This window comes from Copidosoma floridanum, unplaced genomic scaffold, assembly GCF_036245765.1.
Source record: "Copidosoma floridanum isolate Cflo_tuat_1 unplaced genomic scaffold, Cflo_Japanese_pri ptg000017l, whole genome shotgun sequence".
Classification (NCBI taxonomy): domain Eukaryota; kingdom Metazoa; phylum Arthropoda; class Insecta; order Hymenoptera; family Encyrtidae; genus Copidosoma; species Copidosoma floridanum.
Window position 1 is genome coordinate 924,318 of NW_028321894.1, and position 18,109 is coordinate 942,426.

The 18,109-nt window shown below is 36.4% G+C and overlaps 1 protein-coding gene across 1 annotated transcript in view; it reads right to left on the reverse strand.

Annotated features, from left to right (window-relative positions):
- Positions 1-4,411: 4,411 nt before the first annotated feature.
- LOC106644454 (protein unc-79 homolog) overlaps positions 4,412-18,109 on the reverse strand; it is a 742,398-nt gene continuing 728,700 nt past the window's right edge. Inside the window, exons 8-9 of the mRNA XM_089592466.1 lie at positions 4,708-4,830; positions 4,412-4,629 (exon numbers count right to left, since the gene is read on the reverse strand). Of these exons, the coding sequence (XP_089448592.1) occupies positions 4,444-4,629; positions 4,708-4,830 (309 nt within the window). The 3' untranslated portion in view covers positions 4,412-4,443. The remainder of the gene's footprint in view (positions 4,630-4,707; positions 4,831-18,109) is intronic.

Here is an 18,109-nt window from a genome sequence, read left to right on the forward strand (position 1 = left end):
CGTACACTATCGCCAAAATATCCTCATTGTATGTCAGGTACAGTAGTTTGCTGCCTTTCAAACATTTGGCTGCGTGCTTCTAAGGGTGATCAGAGCCTATTTCTCCTTGGCTTAAAATTGCTTTAATGGTATAGAGATACTCGTCAGTTGTTTTTATAAATAGTTTACTTATATCTGGGGCTACAAGCAGTGGCTTGCTACATAAAGCATTTTTGAGTCTTACAAATGCTTGTTCCTCTACTTCCCCCCTTTTAAAATCAAAAGTTTTTTTTGTCATCTTCGAAAGTGGTTGGGCTATTTCTGCATTGTTCCTTATAAACCGTCTGTAGTATCTCGAAAGCTTAAGAAATTATGTATTTTATTGGTATTTGATGGTCTTGGGAATTCTTTTACGGACTTAATCGTCTAGGGTTTGTCTTTATTTCTCCGTTCTCAAGAATGATTCCCCAGTACCATTACCTCATGCTTGAAAATTTGGCGTTTCTTTAGCTTTATCATTAAATTTGCGCCCGATAGCCTTTGCAACGTTCTCTCATCTATGGATGCTATGCTATTTTAGATTTTCCCTAAATACCACAATATCATCCATATATATTTTAATTTTGTGGCCTTGCAGTCCTGCAAGCGCTAGTGTTATCACTCGTACAAAGGTATTTAGTAAATTATGGCATTACATCAGCATTCTTTTATATTGGTAGTGTCTTTTTGAGCCTGAGAATGTTGTCTCATGTGTGTCATCTTCACGTATTTCTACCTGGAAAAATGTGCTTTTCAAGTCAGTTACAGTTACGTTTCGCGTGGTGGCCATATTTTTTAACATTACGTTTTGAAATGGTAATGGGTAGCATGAGCCTATTACCACCTTATTTAATAGCTTACAGTCTGTGATGACTCTCTAGCGTTTTTTCTCATTTCTTAGCCTGAGTTCTTTCACACAATCCATGCGTTGGAGTGACATGGTGATTTTGGTGGCATGATTATACCTTCCTTTGATAATTTATCCAGTTCCGTCTGCATCTGTTTCCCTAATTTAAGAGGGTATCTGGCTTTTTTGGTAGTTATGGGTCTACCTGTCGTTGTTTGTATTCTGTGTTTTAATAAATTTGTTGCCTTTAGCGGTTCACTTTCTATTTCAAGAACAAGGGCGTTGAATTCTATTAGTTTTTTGTACGTGCCTGATGTCTTTTTCATTGCAGCTTCATGTGTCAACAACTTTCATTATTTCTTCAACCCGTGCTCGCATTTTTGCTTTTTGGCTAGTTGTTGACACGATTGCTCAATGTTGCTAGGGAGTTTTGTAACCCACGTGTTTGAGATTTCTGTAACACATGCTCTGTCAGCTCTATGGCGTGATTTTTCGTACGTTTGTACCTATTGCCTGTTTGGTATGTACAATGTGTGTCTACAAAGTCGTGTGTATCTGTTCTATTGTGTTTTTTATGATTTCTAATTAAATTGTTATTCTTGATTGTTGCATCATTGTTTTGAGGGAAAGATAATGTCTCCCAAGTGTTTGATTGAGCCCATGTTTCTTCGCCGATCGCTGTCGTTCTCAAATCGTGCATAGCACTACTTCTGTTGTTTCAGGTTAATAGGGCTAATGTATAATGTGTTTCGGGATTGCCGCATGTTTCGTCGTAGAAGGAATTTCTCGCTATTTTGCGTCCACCAGGATTCCCTGACTTTCCAGATTCGTTTTCTGTCTTATTATGATCAGTGTGAGTTTTTTCATTATCTTTATCATGAACAGCTTTGTTTTCTTACTCACCTTCTTCCACTCTGATAATAATTCTGGATCATGTTCTAAGCTAATTGATATCACGTCATCGTCTATGTCGTCCCATCTTACTTTGTGTATGTTCGTGTGCTAACCGTCTTCTCGTCCTCCTTCTTCTAATATAGTGTTCGCTTCCACGATACTCATTCTGTTTGCCTCTATTTTTTTGTATGTAGTTAGCCTTGTCGACTCGTATATTTTTGTGTTTAATCGCAAGACACCTTAGTTATTGTGTATTTTGGGTTATTGGGCTTGATAGATATGAGCACTTTCAGCTAGCATTAGTCGATAGCCTTTTTTCTGTCGTTGCTTTTGGTTAACTTCTTCTTTTATTTATTGAATAGTTAATTTTAGAAATTTTTTTTTTATGAGACGTTCGTCAGTGTATTTGTATGTGCAATAATGTTTCTCTACCAATGTCGTTAGAGTTTCCAATTTCGTTATAATATCGATGCATAAACATTACCTCCCTAAGTGCGTATTTCTCTTAGGGGTCATGAGTAATAAAAATCAACTAACGAGATCTTTGTTTTAATAGTTAGTATGATGATAATCCTATATAGGTCCATAAGTTGGTCTTTGGTTCCTTCAGTGAATTGACCTGCCACTGCTTTTCCTTGTTGTTTCCCTCTATTTTATAGTGTATCGCGTGTCCCGTCTTATGCTGTTGTCTGGGCTCAGTGCACTGTGTTTATTTTGTGTCCATATTTCCCTGAATTTAGTGATCAGTAGTTGCCTCTAGTATTCTGGTATGTTATTCCACTGGCTTCATATGCGATTATTTTCTTTTATTGCTGCACTGGCCTCACAGCAGTGTAGATAACTTTTTTTTTGATTATTTCTCTCTTTCGTCCCTCGCTTTTTCCAGTTTTCCTTTATTTTGATGCTTGACACGCTAAATTTGGCATCTGGCACTTATGATACTTTCTTCGATTAGCTTTTTTTTGTGTTTTGTTTTACTTTATAACGTTCATTAATTTTAGAAAAAAATTTCTCTGTTCCGCAAGACAAAGTGGTTTAAAGTGGCAATTAAAGTGGCAGTTAAAGTGGCAATTAAAGTGGTTTCCGTGCACAAAACAGAGCATAAAACTATTTTGTCTGTATTCCACTTCTGACACCAGCTTTTACGTAGATTTCTCGTTGCAGGAATAAATAAAAGCACTATTTGTGGTCAACTTATACTTTATAAGAACTACTTATATTTAAGGGAGGTTGCATGTTTATTCCACTCTTGCGGGCCTGGTCCTTTTACTCTTAAGTTTCTGGCTAACATTCCCTTTACTCTCTTGCTTACTCTCTGTACTTTCTTCTCTGTCTCCTCTCTTTTCTATTCTCCTACCTTATAGGCGTACGCCAGTGTGGGCACACACCTTCATAGTTACATAGTTATATTGTACGTAACACTACGAGTAAGATGATAGAAATTTAATTTAAGAAGTCATAGATTTTTTATGATAATTTTTGAAATTTTATGACTTATTTTACTGAAGAAAAAACTATTAGGGTCTTCTTTAGTAACTATTATTCTCTTTAGTTGTGAGTATTCAAGAAATTAAAAATGGCTATCGTACAAAGCGTGCTTATAAGAGCTTATGTATATTTTCGATTTGACTTTATAACACATTATATAAAAAAAACCAAGATACATAAATTAAACTAATTTATACTATATTCACTAATTTTTTTAATTTGCTTATCTCTTTCAAACTTTTTTTCAATTTACGTTAATGCAAAATCTTTTTTATATATTTTATAATCAGCATTTTTAGAAGTACAAAGAAATTAAGGTATGTTAAAAATTTGTCCAACCCTAACTAATGTAAGTTATGAAAATGCATTAAGTTTAACATTTTTACATAATAAAATTGAAAACTAAAATACGTGAGCTTCCACCTTCTATCATTAAATGTTGGATTGTTAATCTAATATCTCAGAAAAACTTACACTTTTCTCATAATTAGTTTAGAAACTGGATTTATAGTTAAGTAGGTTTTCAAGCATTTTTTGTATTTTTCTTTGCTAACGATTTAAGTCTGTTTAAATAGTAATACATTCCCTATCACTTCTGAAGACGGTTTACAGAATAAATTAGAAAAATGATGTTTTCTTATACTAAATTACAATTTTTGTAAGGTATTTTTACAGTTTCATTATAAAGTTATCATTTATGTATATCTTAATCTTTAACATTCACTTAAATCATAAGTTCATTTGATTTGCAAGTTTTTAGTGGCAAGGTTATCTTAGTATTCTAAGAACATGGATTTTTAAAACAAAAATTTTATTATTTAAAACATATTAAAGATTAAATTCGTATTGTTGTCACTACTATAAATACGTATGATCTTTGGTTTTTTCATAAATATCTTTGCCAGTATATAATGGGATGACTTTCTCTTGCTGCAGAAAAAGGCTAAATTAATTTTATTTAACCATCGTGTTTCGAAGTCTAATATTAGAAGAAAGTTAAGCCCTTTACTTGATACAAGCTAGGTATACATTTTGTATGACAAAAGTTCCTAATGATGATTTGTTGTCAATATTTATTATTAAGTATACGATACATGTTCTAAAGTAAATTCTTGGTAACTCTTCTTTTCAATTCATCAGATGCACAATAAAACGCCTGTAAAACTGTTCAATTTGTAGCTTTCATAATAATAATTTTATATTGAATAAAATTGCGTTACATTAGCAGATTGCAGTTCTATTTGACCCATTTTGAACTGTAATTTTCGTAACCAATGGAAATAGTATGATCTAAGCCCTCGTTCAGAATAATCCATGTCTAAATTGGCATGTGAGTATGCGTAGCGGGAGTGTTGTAGCCGTAAAAGTACATGTCCTGGCATCTAGAAGAATTATAATTATTCTTTGAAGTTTCTGAACGGTTAAGAAAACAAGACATAAATACAATAAAGAAACCACACCTTGATGTTAGGTGAAAATATTAGTAAATTCCATATTGGTAGAAGCTTATTCAATAAAGTTGTGTGACAATCTAAGAATGCTTCCAGTAGTGCCAAAAAATGGAGATTCACCATATCTGTTATCTGCCATGAAAAAAATTTTTTTAAACAAGAGCTCATGTAAAACTAGAGGTTATAAAATGCATTTTATTGTTATATGACTAAATATAAAAAAAATTTATGAATTTATCTTAAAGGGATAAGGACATTCTTATGAACTCATTAAATTTCCCTTAACATTTTAAGACATGCCATGAGTAGAAACTTGACTTTAAGCCGTCTCTTGTGGCTCAAAGGACTTTAACTTGCACACGATTTCTTAAGCGGGCATGAAAAAATTTTAAGCCATCGGTAAAACAGTCCTTGTAGGTATACGTTGATTGCTTACGCGTTTTAATCTGCCTTTTAATGATGTTCGTTCAGTTTTAACTTTTTAGCATCAAAACCAGAAAAAAGACTGTGTATCGTATAGGAGAAAAGCTATGTAGCTGTAATACATAACAAGAGTTTTTGTGAAGAAGCCATAAAGCGTGAGCTTAAAAATGGTATCTTTAATTAAAATATTACTTCTACGAGGCTGTTTACTAAAGTGTGCGAATTAGAGGCAAGGAGAATGAGTGTTTGACTGTACACGGAAAGAATAGTTACTTAGAAAATTTATAGCTCATGACAGTGATCAAGGTCCCAAATCTTTTTGATGTTATACTTTTATAGGCACAACGGTGTAAGTTAACGATTTCAGATTAGTGGAAGTGGATTTCGCTTGATTCTCCCCCTTCACCCCGCTCCTCTTGACGTACTTACGGTCCTCCCATATCATCCAACATCTAATCTCATCGCACCATACCATACTCCACATTTTGGATTATACTTTTTTTTTGGTGAAACCAATTTAAAAAAAAAAAAAGGAAAATAATTTAAAAAAAAACAAAACAGTTCCCAAAGAGATTTGAGCCCCCGACCTCCTGCATACTTGGCGAGTCCATTACTCACTCTGCTATAAGCAGGCTCGACATAGAAAAACCAATAACTTCATTATACCGTTCAGTTTGTAACTTATTTTTAATGTTAATGTTAATTTAGTGTGTATTAATTCATTCGGTTTTATTTTAAATTAAGTAAGTTATTAAATAAAATACATTTTTTTTGGTTCATATTTTTTTTTAATTTGGAAATGCGTTTATATTAGCAGAGCAGCTTTTAGATGTATTAATAAACATTAATTTATTCATGATTGATTTGTAACTTTTCAGATAAATAAATTATTGTTGATACAATTTTTCCTTCATTTATATATTCATTTATAGTATTTCGAGTTTTTGTTAGCTAATAGAATCGTTTATCCCATTAACAAAATGAAAAATGTTATTGTTCGAAGTATATGAAAGTTTGTTGGAAAAAGTTAAAATTACTTAATTTAGGCAGCTATTTTTACCATTATCATAAATTTGGTTGCAAGCGTTATCAGTTTTTCATCTATGAGAATTTTCAAAAGACTTGATGGTACCATTCTAATGTCGACTGATAATAACGAAAATTATTAGTCTTTAAACTGCATATTATTTTTTAATATCAACATTTTAAAATGTTTTCATAGAAGTTAATACCTTACAGTCTTACTTATTATAGATTTCTGACTACTATGCTTTATTATTGAAAAAATCTGTCTAAAATTGCCTCCTAAAATAAATAATTTTTAATCGAACGGAAAATTGTTATATAATTAATGTTAAAAGTTTCATTTACTTATTTTAAAGCATTTTTAGAAGTCATTGAAGCTTTGTCCGAAACATAGACATTTATTCCTCGTAACTTTTTTGTCAACAGTTTTGTGTTCCTATAAAATATATTTTTACGTTTAAATCTAATAGTAAGTAAAGTGTCCTATGACTTGACATCTTTTGAGGTCATAAAATTAAAGCAATTTCGGTCCAAACTATAACTAGATATACCTTATTCTTGTTTTAACAAAAACTGAAAACTTAATATCTTCTACAAAAATGTTATTGCCATATTCTAACAACCATCTCAAGTATTAAGTAAATTACTAAAAATTTTATTTCAAACTTTATTTTAACTACTATAATTTTTAACAAACAGATCCTTGAAATTCATTTCTAAATCAATCACAGTCTCATTTTTCGTGATATATTAGGATCTTAATGCTTAATTAATTAATGGTATTCTATAATTTTTACATAACTTTTCTCAGAGCTTCAACGGCTTAGTAGTTAGCATGCTAGCTTTAAAGCCAGAGATATTTAGAATGCCGTGGGTTTGAGACCCAAAAAACTGGAGGGAGGACCTTTAAATTATAAGGGAAGGTTGAGAGAGGTGGGGAAAGAAGCAGTTAGTTACTGAATTTACTACTTATTTAGCTTAAATTCCTATCACGACAATAAGATGATTGGTACTTAACCATGATGTTTAGAACTGACCTCGAATATCTATTAAAATAATGCGGAATCCTTAAAATCAATCAATCCTTAAAAGTGTCTTAAAAGGTGCACCTGAGTTATAAAGTTTCATTTCACTAATTTTTTTATCTGATGGAACCCTTTTCGCAACACAAGTCATAAACGTGTAATACTGATTCTCAACATACTTCTTGAAACTGGCCCAGTTGAACCTGTTTCTAATCCTTTTTAGTGTTTTGTTTATTTTAAAGTGTTCTTCTAGTAACTCTCTTGTAGAACTTTGTCTATCGTCTTTTCCACAACGACTAATTGTAAAGTCTTGGTCTTTAACTTTGGTAAGATCCATTCTTTACGTAAAACTATCCTTAATAACAAATACATCCTATTGACTAAGTATACTACAGTATACCTTAGTAAGTTAGTCTTTTGCTGAAATTTATTGCTTGTCTGGATAAGTGTTAGTTTTTTCATTGTCAATAGTTATTCGTATTGCCTTGTATTCTATCTGATGTTTTTGCCAGTCTGATCCTGTTCGTTCAACAAAAACGATTTGACCGATTGTCTTATCCTCTGCTTTAAGCTTTTCTTCAACCCGATAGCAGTACTTACAGTTTTTTTTAACATGGTCATCTGGATTTTTGTGAATATTTCCTTTCTCAAGAAAAATCTTGAATTTGCACTAACCTAATAATTCAACCCATCTAGCTAGCTGGCCATCCAGCTCTTTCAATGATATTAACTAAATTGAGTCGGGATGATTTGTTTTAACTATGAATTCCTCTCCGTGTACGTAACAACCAAAATGCCTTACTGACTCAACAAACGCTAATAACTCCTGACAAGTTACACAATAATTTTTCTCTAACAGACTGTATAATTAACCATAATTAGCTATAATTTTTACCTTACTTTCTAGACTTTAAGACAAAACTAAGCCAATGCCGAGATAAGATGCGTTAGTATGAAAGATGAAAACACAATTAAATCAAGAAGGAGCTGAAATGGAAGGAGATGTAAGAACGTCCTTCAACTGTAGAAATACTTTCTGACTTTTTAAAGACCATTTAAACCACTCCTTTTTAATGTTGGACTATGGAAAGGTCAAGCAACATTTAGAAAGCCTATGATGAATCGTATACAGTACGAGCTAGATCCTTTAAACTAATAAGCGTTTTTTTTTGTTCTTAGAATTAGCGATTTTGAAACAGTCTTGATTTTTTCTGGATATTTCAATTTTTTTCCTTTGGATACAATACGTATTTCAATTTTTTATTCTCACTTGCCAGTAGCCACTCTTTAAATTGTATGTAGAAAACCACGGTTTTTCTAGTAATTAATTCAATGTATTATTAGATTGTGGTAAAAACTATAAATCTTAGATCAATGTTGTATTTACTTTCTAAAAGTTAACACAAAATCTTGTAGAACCTTTTTTTTTCTTGAAGATGATGGCAGAACACCAAGTACATGATGATCTTTCAAAAAATCCTTGTTTCTCTTTTTCTTTGATAAGAGTGTCATCTTTATTTTGTTTATAAAAAGGTTCTCCTGTTAGTGGCTATCACATTTGTATTGTTCTTTTCTCTGAGTGTATCTTAAGCTCGACCAATCCACATTTTCCTACGACATCGTCATCTTCAAAAATATATGTACATTTTATAAAAAAGTCCGCAAACTATGACTTCTGGTGATTCAGTATATAATTTGCAGGAATCTCCTAATTTTTGGGTACAAAAGATGACTTTGAGAAAAACCAATCAAATTTTTAAGTAGACCTACGAGTTAAGTTTTATATAAATTGAGAAAAAGGAGATGAGGTGTGCGTGAAAGCATATATTTGAGTACATCCACATTAGAGAAACAATTGCTCGCTTTACTGTTCACATTAGCATTCCTGTCATTTCTCTAAACTCACCCCCAAAAACTGTGTGAAGACGTCCTTAAGTCAAAAAATATCTTCAATCGCAACTAAACAAATTTTTAAAGGATAAAATGCAATGAAAACAAATTATTGTATTACAGTACAAAAACGTTTTTTGTAATTTTTTAAGATTTGGAAAAAATATAGAAGAATTGTATAAGAAATTATTCATTTATTGTAAAAGTAACAAACTGAATACGTAGGAATAAAAATTCAATAATGAATTGGAAGAGTGCTTTACTAAGATATACTAATTGCCAATTTTCTTGGAAAAACATGAAGAAAAGTTCTTTTTTTAAAGTAAACTGTTTATTTATTTGATTTATAACTAAACCAAATAAATAAATGTACATTAAATAAAAGCTTCCATAACAACTAAGCTACTAACTGTGAGATAAAATGAAGTTATTAATTTTTTACATTTCGGCCTGCTCATAGCAGAGTAGGTTGGGGCAGTAACCAGAAAGTAAGAGGTTGGGGGTTCAAATCTCTTTTAAAACTCCTTTTTTTTTTTTTTATTTTTTTTATTTTTTTTAGTATTAGTTAAAAGAAGAACAATTTGAAATTCATTGAACTTAAAATGTGTGGCATAATGATGTGATGTGGCATCATGTTGTGTAACAGAAACCGGAAGTACGTCACGAGCGGATGGGCGAAGGGAGAGAATCAAAATCCACTTTCGTCACACTTTTTCTTAAGGTCAAAATTCGAAATCATTGATTTACCCCCACGCATAACGTGCCTATAGAAGTATAACTTAAAAAAAATTTGATAGGAGTGATAGTGGTCGTCTTTGTTTGTAAAGGCCCTAGTCAGACTACTCCTGAGTGCCACTAGTTGTAGTAGGATTAGCCCAATTGGTAGACAGTATCTTAAACTTGCCAAGAGCGACCGTGCTCTCTAATGAGGCAAGGACTGTTGCAAGTCCTTGAAAGCATCCTCTCATATTGGTCATGCCATAATTTTACTGATGTTAAAGTGGAGGGGGTAACAATTGTACGCAAGTGCTTAGTGGCAGGGGCAAAGCTGAATACAGATGTACCTGTCCCTTTCAGGGCCATCAAATTTGGGGGGTTTTAAGACGCTTGCGTGCAGTTGTTTGTTTTCGGGGTGAGCAATTCGAGTTTACATAAATCGTCGGTAAAAATTAATGCTTATTACTAGGTCTAAGATTATATCTTGTAGGTCTCAAAAGTTCTTGATCTTGCGCTGTGGTAATGAGTGGTCTGTCTTTCGATATTGAATTTTGTTGGTCCTCCCTTGGTTAGTCCAGTGCTTCGATGTGATAAGTGATTGAAAAATTCTTAATGGCTGATGTGGGCTTGTCATCATGAGGAGCCTTAGCAGCGTCTAGTGTAAGGGTTTTCCGACTATGTTTTAGACGCTGCTGGGCTTAAGCTGGTTTCATCTGGCTAATGTAAGTCTTTACGGTGGTTTCTGATCTCTTTACAAGGTTTGTTACGACGTTTGTTATTACCTGGATTTTTTATGGTCCTTTACAGTTGGGTGCGAATCCGGCGTAGAAATAGTCAGAGGCCTTTACTAAGTAATGGGTATGTAGGTATACTTTATCGCCTATGTTACATGTTCTGCCTGGTGTCAAGTTGTCGGCTTACCTCTGTTGATATTTTTGTTGGTTCCTTCGGGCTTTTCCGATTGTTTCTGCCAATGTTAGCTCAGGTATTGCTGAAGGTTGTAGCTTTCACTCTCCTGGACGTTTTATGTTTTGACCTGTAAGCAATTTACGGGGAGCAGTGGCTACGTTTATTCGACTTCTAAGTTGAAATAGAATTTGTGGGAGTTGAAGATCCCGATCTTTGTGATTTTTTCCTTGGAGATAAGGCCAAAGTTCCTTTTTGAGTTCCTAATTCCTCCGTTCAGTAGGGTTTGCACAAGGGTGATATATGTCTGTTGTCCATGGGATGACTTGCCACTGTTCGCATGCTTGTTGCTACCTTTTGTCGGTAAATTGGGGCCCATTATCTGACGGTATATGATTCGTATATTCCCAACATAACAATACCTCATAATCAAGGATTCTTATTGTGCATCGGGCTTCTAATGAGCTTAAGACGAACGCTTCTACCCATCTGGAAAAAGGATTCGTAACAACGAGGATGAACTTCTTTCTACTTCCGCTGGTAAAATAGGGTTCCATGAACTCGATGGCTAGGGTATCTCACAGTTCCTTGGATTAGTGGGGTTAAAGTCCTGTTTGCGGTTAATTTGTCCCTTTGGCACAAGTGTAGATATGGCAGAGGCCTACATGGTTTGTTACGTCATTCCGTAATCCTGACCAAAAGCAGTGCTTCTGAATGGTTCGAATTGCTTTGTCAGCTCCAGGGAGGCTGGATACTTCTGTATCATGACATTTGTAAAGTACTTAGACTCCTGCAGCCTCCGGTACTACCATAATATATGGCTTTGCTTCTTAAATTCTATGCTATAGGGTGTTGTTGCTAATTCAGTATTTTGTTAGTAACTCTTGCTCTCTTCGGGTGAGATTGACCTTCCTTGATAATATTGGATACCGTTCGACGATCCTTTGACAAACTTTATCTTCCTGTTACAAAATTCTTGTTTCATCATCAAGACCTTGATTCTTGATGGGGTAATGTATACAGTTGGCTTTCGTACTGTGGGGCTTTCCCCCTGGAAAGGTGGTGGTAAGATCTGATCCTTATTGACAAGCTCACCTGGGTGTTTCTCCGCTGGTTGACGTGAAAGGGTATCCGAAAACTCGTTATTCTGACCCGGAACATGTTGTATTATGAAAGAAGACTTCTGCAGTAGCAAGGCCCACCTTGCAAAGTTGTCTCTTGTATTCTTGAACTTTGATAGCCAGGTAAGAATCATGCTCTTGGTCCTTAGCGTGAATGGTCTTCTACCCAAAGAGTCATGGACCTGTTTTATGGCAAATGTAATCGCTAGACTCTCTTCTTCGTTAGAAAGGTATCTCTGTTCTGCTGGGTTAAATTTTGCGCCAGCGTGGCCGATAACTTCCTTTCCCCCGTCTAGTTGATCATGATACAAGGCTTCTCCCAGACCCAATGAATTTGCATCTGTCTGCAGAATGAGTCTTTTAAATGGATTTGGCCTTGTTAGCTTATGGGTCCGAGGGAGGGCTGATACCATCTTATCATGATTTTTGTGCTGCTGCGGTCCATTTAGAGCTTCGATTGGCTTGTAGAAGATCCATCAAAGGTGTAAGTATGATAGCTAAGTTGGGGATATATTGCCGCAACCATTTGCATGATCCTACGAACGACTGAAGCTGTTTTTTGGAGCTAGGGATAAGGGCATCTATTAGAGTGCTTAGATATTCTGATTTGGCACTGTTTCCACCCACCGTGACTATGCCACCCACAAATTCAATTTCTGATTTTGCAAAGGAGCATTTAGTATCTTTAGCAGTAAGATTGTGTATATTAAATCTTTCAAGAACTTTAGCACTGTGGACTAGGTAGGTTGAGTAGTCCTTTAAAAATTATAGTATATTATCCAATTAGGTTTTACAAAAATCGTCGATGTATACCGTAAGAACTTGTTGGGTGATAAATCTGACAAATATTCCTGGTGCTTCCTTGAGGCCAAAAGGCATCATCCAAAGGTGATAGCATCCTCCTGAAGGTGTGCTAAAAGCCGTGTAGATCTTGGATTCTAGTTCTATAGAAATCTGCCAATACCGAGAGTAAAGGTCTATTTTCGAATTGATCGTGGTCTCACCAAGGTCTTGTAGTGAGTCCTGCATTTTTGGAATGGGTTCAGCTTCATCTTCGCTAACTGAGTTAAATCGCCTGAAATTAATACAAAAAAGAAACGTCTCATCCTTATTTTTGGCTACTACAATCGATGATTTGTATGGGGATGTGCTTGGCTCAATTATCCTGGCATTCAGCATTTAGTGGATCTGTGCGTCAATTTGCCTTCTTTTCTTTTTAAAGTAGTTGCAGTTTAGAAGTCAAAATGGTCGTTGAGTCATCACCCTTCTTCTGTGTGCTACAATTTTTGTTTGTGGTAATATGCCCCTGATAGGGGCAAAGACCTTAGCGTGTTTCTGTACAATGTCGCGGAAGGTATTCAAATATTGTTCAAGATATTCGTGATCGAGATGTAGGTTGCAAATGTCAGGTATCATGTGTCGTCGTGGCTGTCGAGCTAATGGCACTGTAAGCCTGACGTTTTGTCCAAAATAGAGCACCTCTAGCGTAAAGTAAACAATGGCTTCCTTCTGTTTGAGCCAATTTAAGCCATGAATGAGAGAGCTCCGTAGATCGGGGGCTATTATAACCTTTTTCTTAAACTGCTCTTCCAGTATAAGGCAATGAGTCTTGGTCTTCCCAATGATGGTCAGTTCAGAGCCATCGGCTGCCAAATTTGCCACGTATTCGTATGCTTGTACAGTGATCGTTACAGAATTGTGTCCTAGGCTGATATTGTTGTGAGCTTCTGTCGCATTTAATAGTGCATGAATGTTTTATTCTCCAGTGTTTACAGTTACTTATGGAAGGAGAGGACAGCTACCGTCGACATGATTTACTGCCGGCTGTCTGTCGGCTGGACGGGAGTGGGTGGTGATTACCTCGCCTCTCTCCAGCTCTCCGAATGATTCCGTTAGTTTTTTAGCACTGGACAATCTTAGTGAAAGTAATCAGGACAGTACCAACATTTGAAAGAATCCTAACTTGTTTTCTTATTTGTGTTGAGCTTTGTTTTGTCATCTTGAGCGTCTTTCCACACCTTTTTATTTATTGCCACTTTATCCTCTTCATCTCGTTTGACTTCTAAGCCTTTGCTGACAAAGTCTGTAAGCGTGTACGCTCACAGGGCTCTTCTGATGTTCAGACATAATAAATTTAGGATTGTTACTATACGCATTACTTTATTTTCAACTGGCTGGACGCACTGGTACATCATGTACTTATGTTGTAAGAACGGACCCAATACTTTCTCTTTCTTCTTGCTTTGTGCCGTACAGTTGTGCTACTAGAGCCTCTTTTATCGACAAGTTGTTAAATCAGTTGTTCAAGAGTTCGTGAAAGCGAGCCCAATCGACTCCAATACTACGGTAGCACTGCCACCATTTTTCTGCTTCCCCTTTCAGTCCCTTTTCGATGATGTTGACACGTTAACCTTCTGGCATATTGTAGGCAGCAATGTATTCATTGCAATGTGTAATGTATGCTGCAGGGTTCTCGGGATCGCCGTTAAGTAACTCTAGAAGTGGTGGGTGATGGGTGAACAACACCTGTGCAAAGGCCTCCTAGTTTTGGAGTGCGGTAGGTACTTGCTAGTTATTGGCCATTTCTTTTCTCGAAATCTGCGAATCAGCTAGATGGATCAGTTATTCGACACGCGTATCGTGTGTCTCAGGTGAGAATATTTGTGCTAACGTTGTGAGCTCAATGATATTGGTAAAAGGAGGTAAAGGTGGGGGTGCTGGATTACCGATACTTGAGTTTGATGCTGTGAGCACCATTGGGTGTGTACCAGTTACCAGAAGTGCGTTATCTCATGCTTACCTGCTTAAACGAAAACCTGTTCTTACGGGTGATCGTTTAATTGGCATTTCTTTGCTAGTTCGGTAGTAGATTCGTTGAACTTCTGTTCGTTTTGTATGCCATTTGTTTTGGGGCCGAAAGGTAGTTTGTAGTATGCAGAAATAAGCTGCCGTGGATCTCACAGTTTAGGTAGTTCTACCCTAGGTGGCATGAATTCACCTTGAGGGTTTCAGTGTGTGGGTGGCAAGCTGGTGAAGGCTGGAGACTTGGCTGAGTAGGTCTAAACATAAGATATGATGGAACCTGACAGTCTGAAAACTGGCACACTTGCTTCCATCACATCCCACTAGGGTAAGAGAAGGGTCAGATCACGTGCCCAAATATAATCCTTCTCGGTTACGTAAATGTATTTTTCTCTCACTTAAGTGGGCTGTAATGAAAGAGAGTGTGTCAGTCTACAGACTGACAGACTCCATCGAAACTCACCATAAGTCTGTCTAACTTTTTTTGTTGGCATGCAAAAATTGTATTACTGGAAATAAATAAATTAAGTTAAGTTAAATTAATTAAATTTATTAATTTTAACTTAATTAAATTAACTAAGTTAAAATAATTAAGTTAATTAGATGTATTTTTAAGAAATTTTGAAATGCCTTTTTTTTCAAACAGTAAAATTATTTTTCAATTAAGTCTAGAGTATTTGTTGAGATGAATTAACAGAATCCATTCACAAGATACTTTACTATGTAAGAGTGTTATTCTAACTAGCTCCTATCGGTCATTGCATTTTGGGGTATATTTGCTAGGTGGTCGGTACTGCAGTGCTGTAAGTCACCAAGCCAGAAGGAAGGCAGCCCCAAATTCTGCCATGTTCATGAGATTCACCAGGAGGTGAGTCGGACCAGGATAATGATGTACTATTAGTTATCAAACGACAACAACTTATTTATTCAATATGCAAAGTTACATGTGCCTAGTGGCACGAGCTATGAGTATAGCCCGGAGCGAGTACGCTTGAGCGGCGACTGTGCGAGAACTGAACTGCGCAGCGGCGCAGCTCGACGAAGACGATAGGAGAGAGCCGTGCTGGGAGAGGGGAACGCCGCTGTTCTTGTCCGATGGGACAGAGTCCCCACACACTCCCCCCCTAGTAACGCAGTACGATATTTATAAAAATGTTATTATAAAAGTTAAGATTATTGAGGCGGTTTTAAACGCATGTGTTTTGAGCCAAAGCGCAAGGGCTTGATAAAAAGAACGCATCATTTGTTTACAATGAAAAATTAAATGCTAGGACGCAAAACTTTGAGCTTACAATTACTTACATGTGCGATCTTTGATCACGAAATAACAAGCTAAGTTTACACAAAGACAGTCGTAGCACGTGGCATTGTTAACTTAAAACTACTTAAATATATAATATATAATATATGATCACAAAAGTTATAAGCTAAGTTTACAGTGGTAAAAAAGTCTCATTGATTACGAGTTCAGTGTAGAACTTTGGTTTGCGATTAGAAAAGAAATGATATAATAGTTTGTCCTAATCGTACATACTAAAATCACAGTTGTAATTATTAAGTAACTAGAGACTAACTTAGCTGAATAATGAAAAAATCAGGTCTTGGTAAGAAAAATTGAGTTTTAACAATTACTCGAGTGTAAAGGTAATTTTCTCCTTGCACTTACTTGCACAAGGGTAAGTTTTCAAGATAGGTATGGGCCTTGGAGGCTGAATTGCGGGTACAGTAAGATCTAGCATTGGAGTAGTGAGATCCTTGGGAACAAAGTGAGCTGGCTTGAGTTGCTCAGTAGTGACAACTTTTGGAGTTCCCTTTATGTCAATCTTATAATCAAGATCAGAGATTCGCTCTATGACCTTGTAAGGTCCTGAGTACGGTCGCTCAAGAGACTTAGTTGCGTGAGAGCGATGGAAAACGTGAGAGCAAGTGTGGAGATCTTTGAAGAAGAAGGGCCGAGGTTTGTGGCGGTGTTCTACCGGCACAGGTTTGAGTTCCCTCATGTGTTGACGATAATCTTCAATGAAGATTTGTGGATCGGCAAAAAAATTATCTGGGACGAAAAATTTGCCTGGAATGCAAAGAGTAGTACCATATAAAAATTCAGCTGGCGAAGCTCCGATGTCACTTCGAACGGCAGTGCAAAGGCCTAGAAGGACTGTTGGTAAAAGTTTTACCCAGTTGGGACTATTGTGGCACATAAGGGCAGCTTTGAAGCTACAGAGCCAGCGCTCAATGAGGCCATTGGCCTCTGGGTGGTAAGCTGAAGTCCGTTTCCTTTGGCAGCCTATAAAAGAAAGGTAGGCTTTGAAAATGGCAGATTTGAACTGTGAATCTTGATCAGTACAAATGAATCTTGGGGCACCAAAACGAGAGATCCAAGTTTCTTGGAAGACCCGGAGTACTGTGGAAGCTTGGATGTCCTTGAGTGAAATAGCTTTTACCCAGCGAGAAAAACGATCAACGATCGTGAGAACGTAAGAATAGCCATCACAAGTCCTTAAGGGGCCAACAATATCCATGTGGATGTGTCGAAATCTGTCGTCAGGGGCGACAAATTGACTAGGCTCATTTTTAACAAGACGCGAAATCTTTGACTGCTGGCAGTTGAGGCATCCTTGACACCAAGTTTTGATGTCACGGTGCATGTTGGGCCAGACGTAGCGTTGTTTAATCAACTGGTCAGTGACCTTAGGGCCAGGATGAGAAGACGAGTGAAAAAGGTCAAAGATGCGTTTGCGCAGTGTCTTTGGAATATAAGGGCGCAAAATTTTGCCGGTCAAATCACAAAAGAGTCGTAGATGGTCGTGACCAAGTTTAATGCTCTTGAGGTTTAAGAAGCATTTTGACGACTCAAGTAGAGATTTGAGTTCGATGTCATGTTGCTGGTGTTGGTCAGTAAGGATTTCGAACTTCCTTCCTTCCAGAAAGTACTTGAAGTGCTTGATGGATTCGAAAATGGCCGTAAGTTCTCTGTCGTACGTGGCATAGTTGCGCTGAGACGCGAAGAATTTTTGTGAAAAAAACGCTAATGCCTTCCAATCTCCATTAAGCTGTTGTTCAAGGGTTGCGCCCATGGCGAAATCTGAAGCATTGGTAACGAGACGCGTAGGAGCATCTAGAGAGGGATGCTTTAAGTGACAGGTGTCGATAAGGTCAGCCTTGACTTTTTTGAAGGCTTTAACAGCTTCGGGTGACCAGTCAATGACTGTTTGGTCTTTTTTTTGCTGTTGTGAGTGTATGCATACAGAGGGGCTTGTACAGTGGCAGCGTGAGGGAGGCTGTGGCGATAAAAGTTGATGAGACCCAGGAACCTGCGAAGTTCGACGACGGTTTTGGACTTGGGATAGTCGGCAATCGCCTGTACTTTGTCCGGGGAGGGTTTGGGGCCATCTTGGTCAATAGGGTGACCAAGGAAGACTATCTTCGACTTACCAAACTCATATTTGGGAACGTTAATTTTGAGGCCAACAAGTTTGAGGCGTTCAAAAACGATTCAAAGGT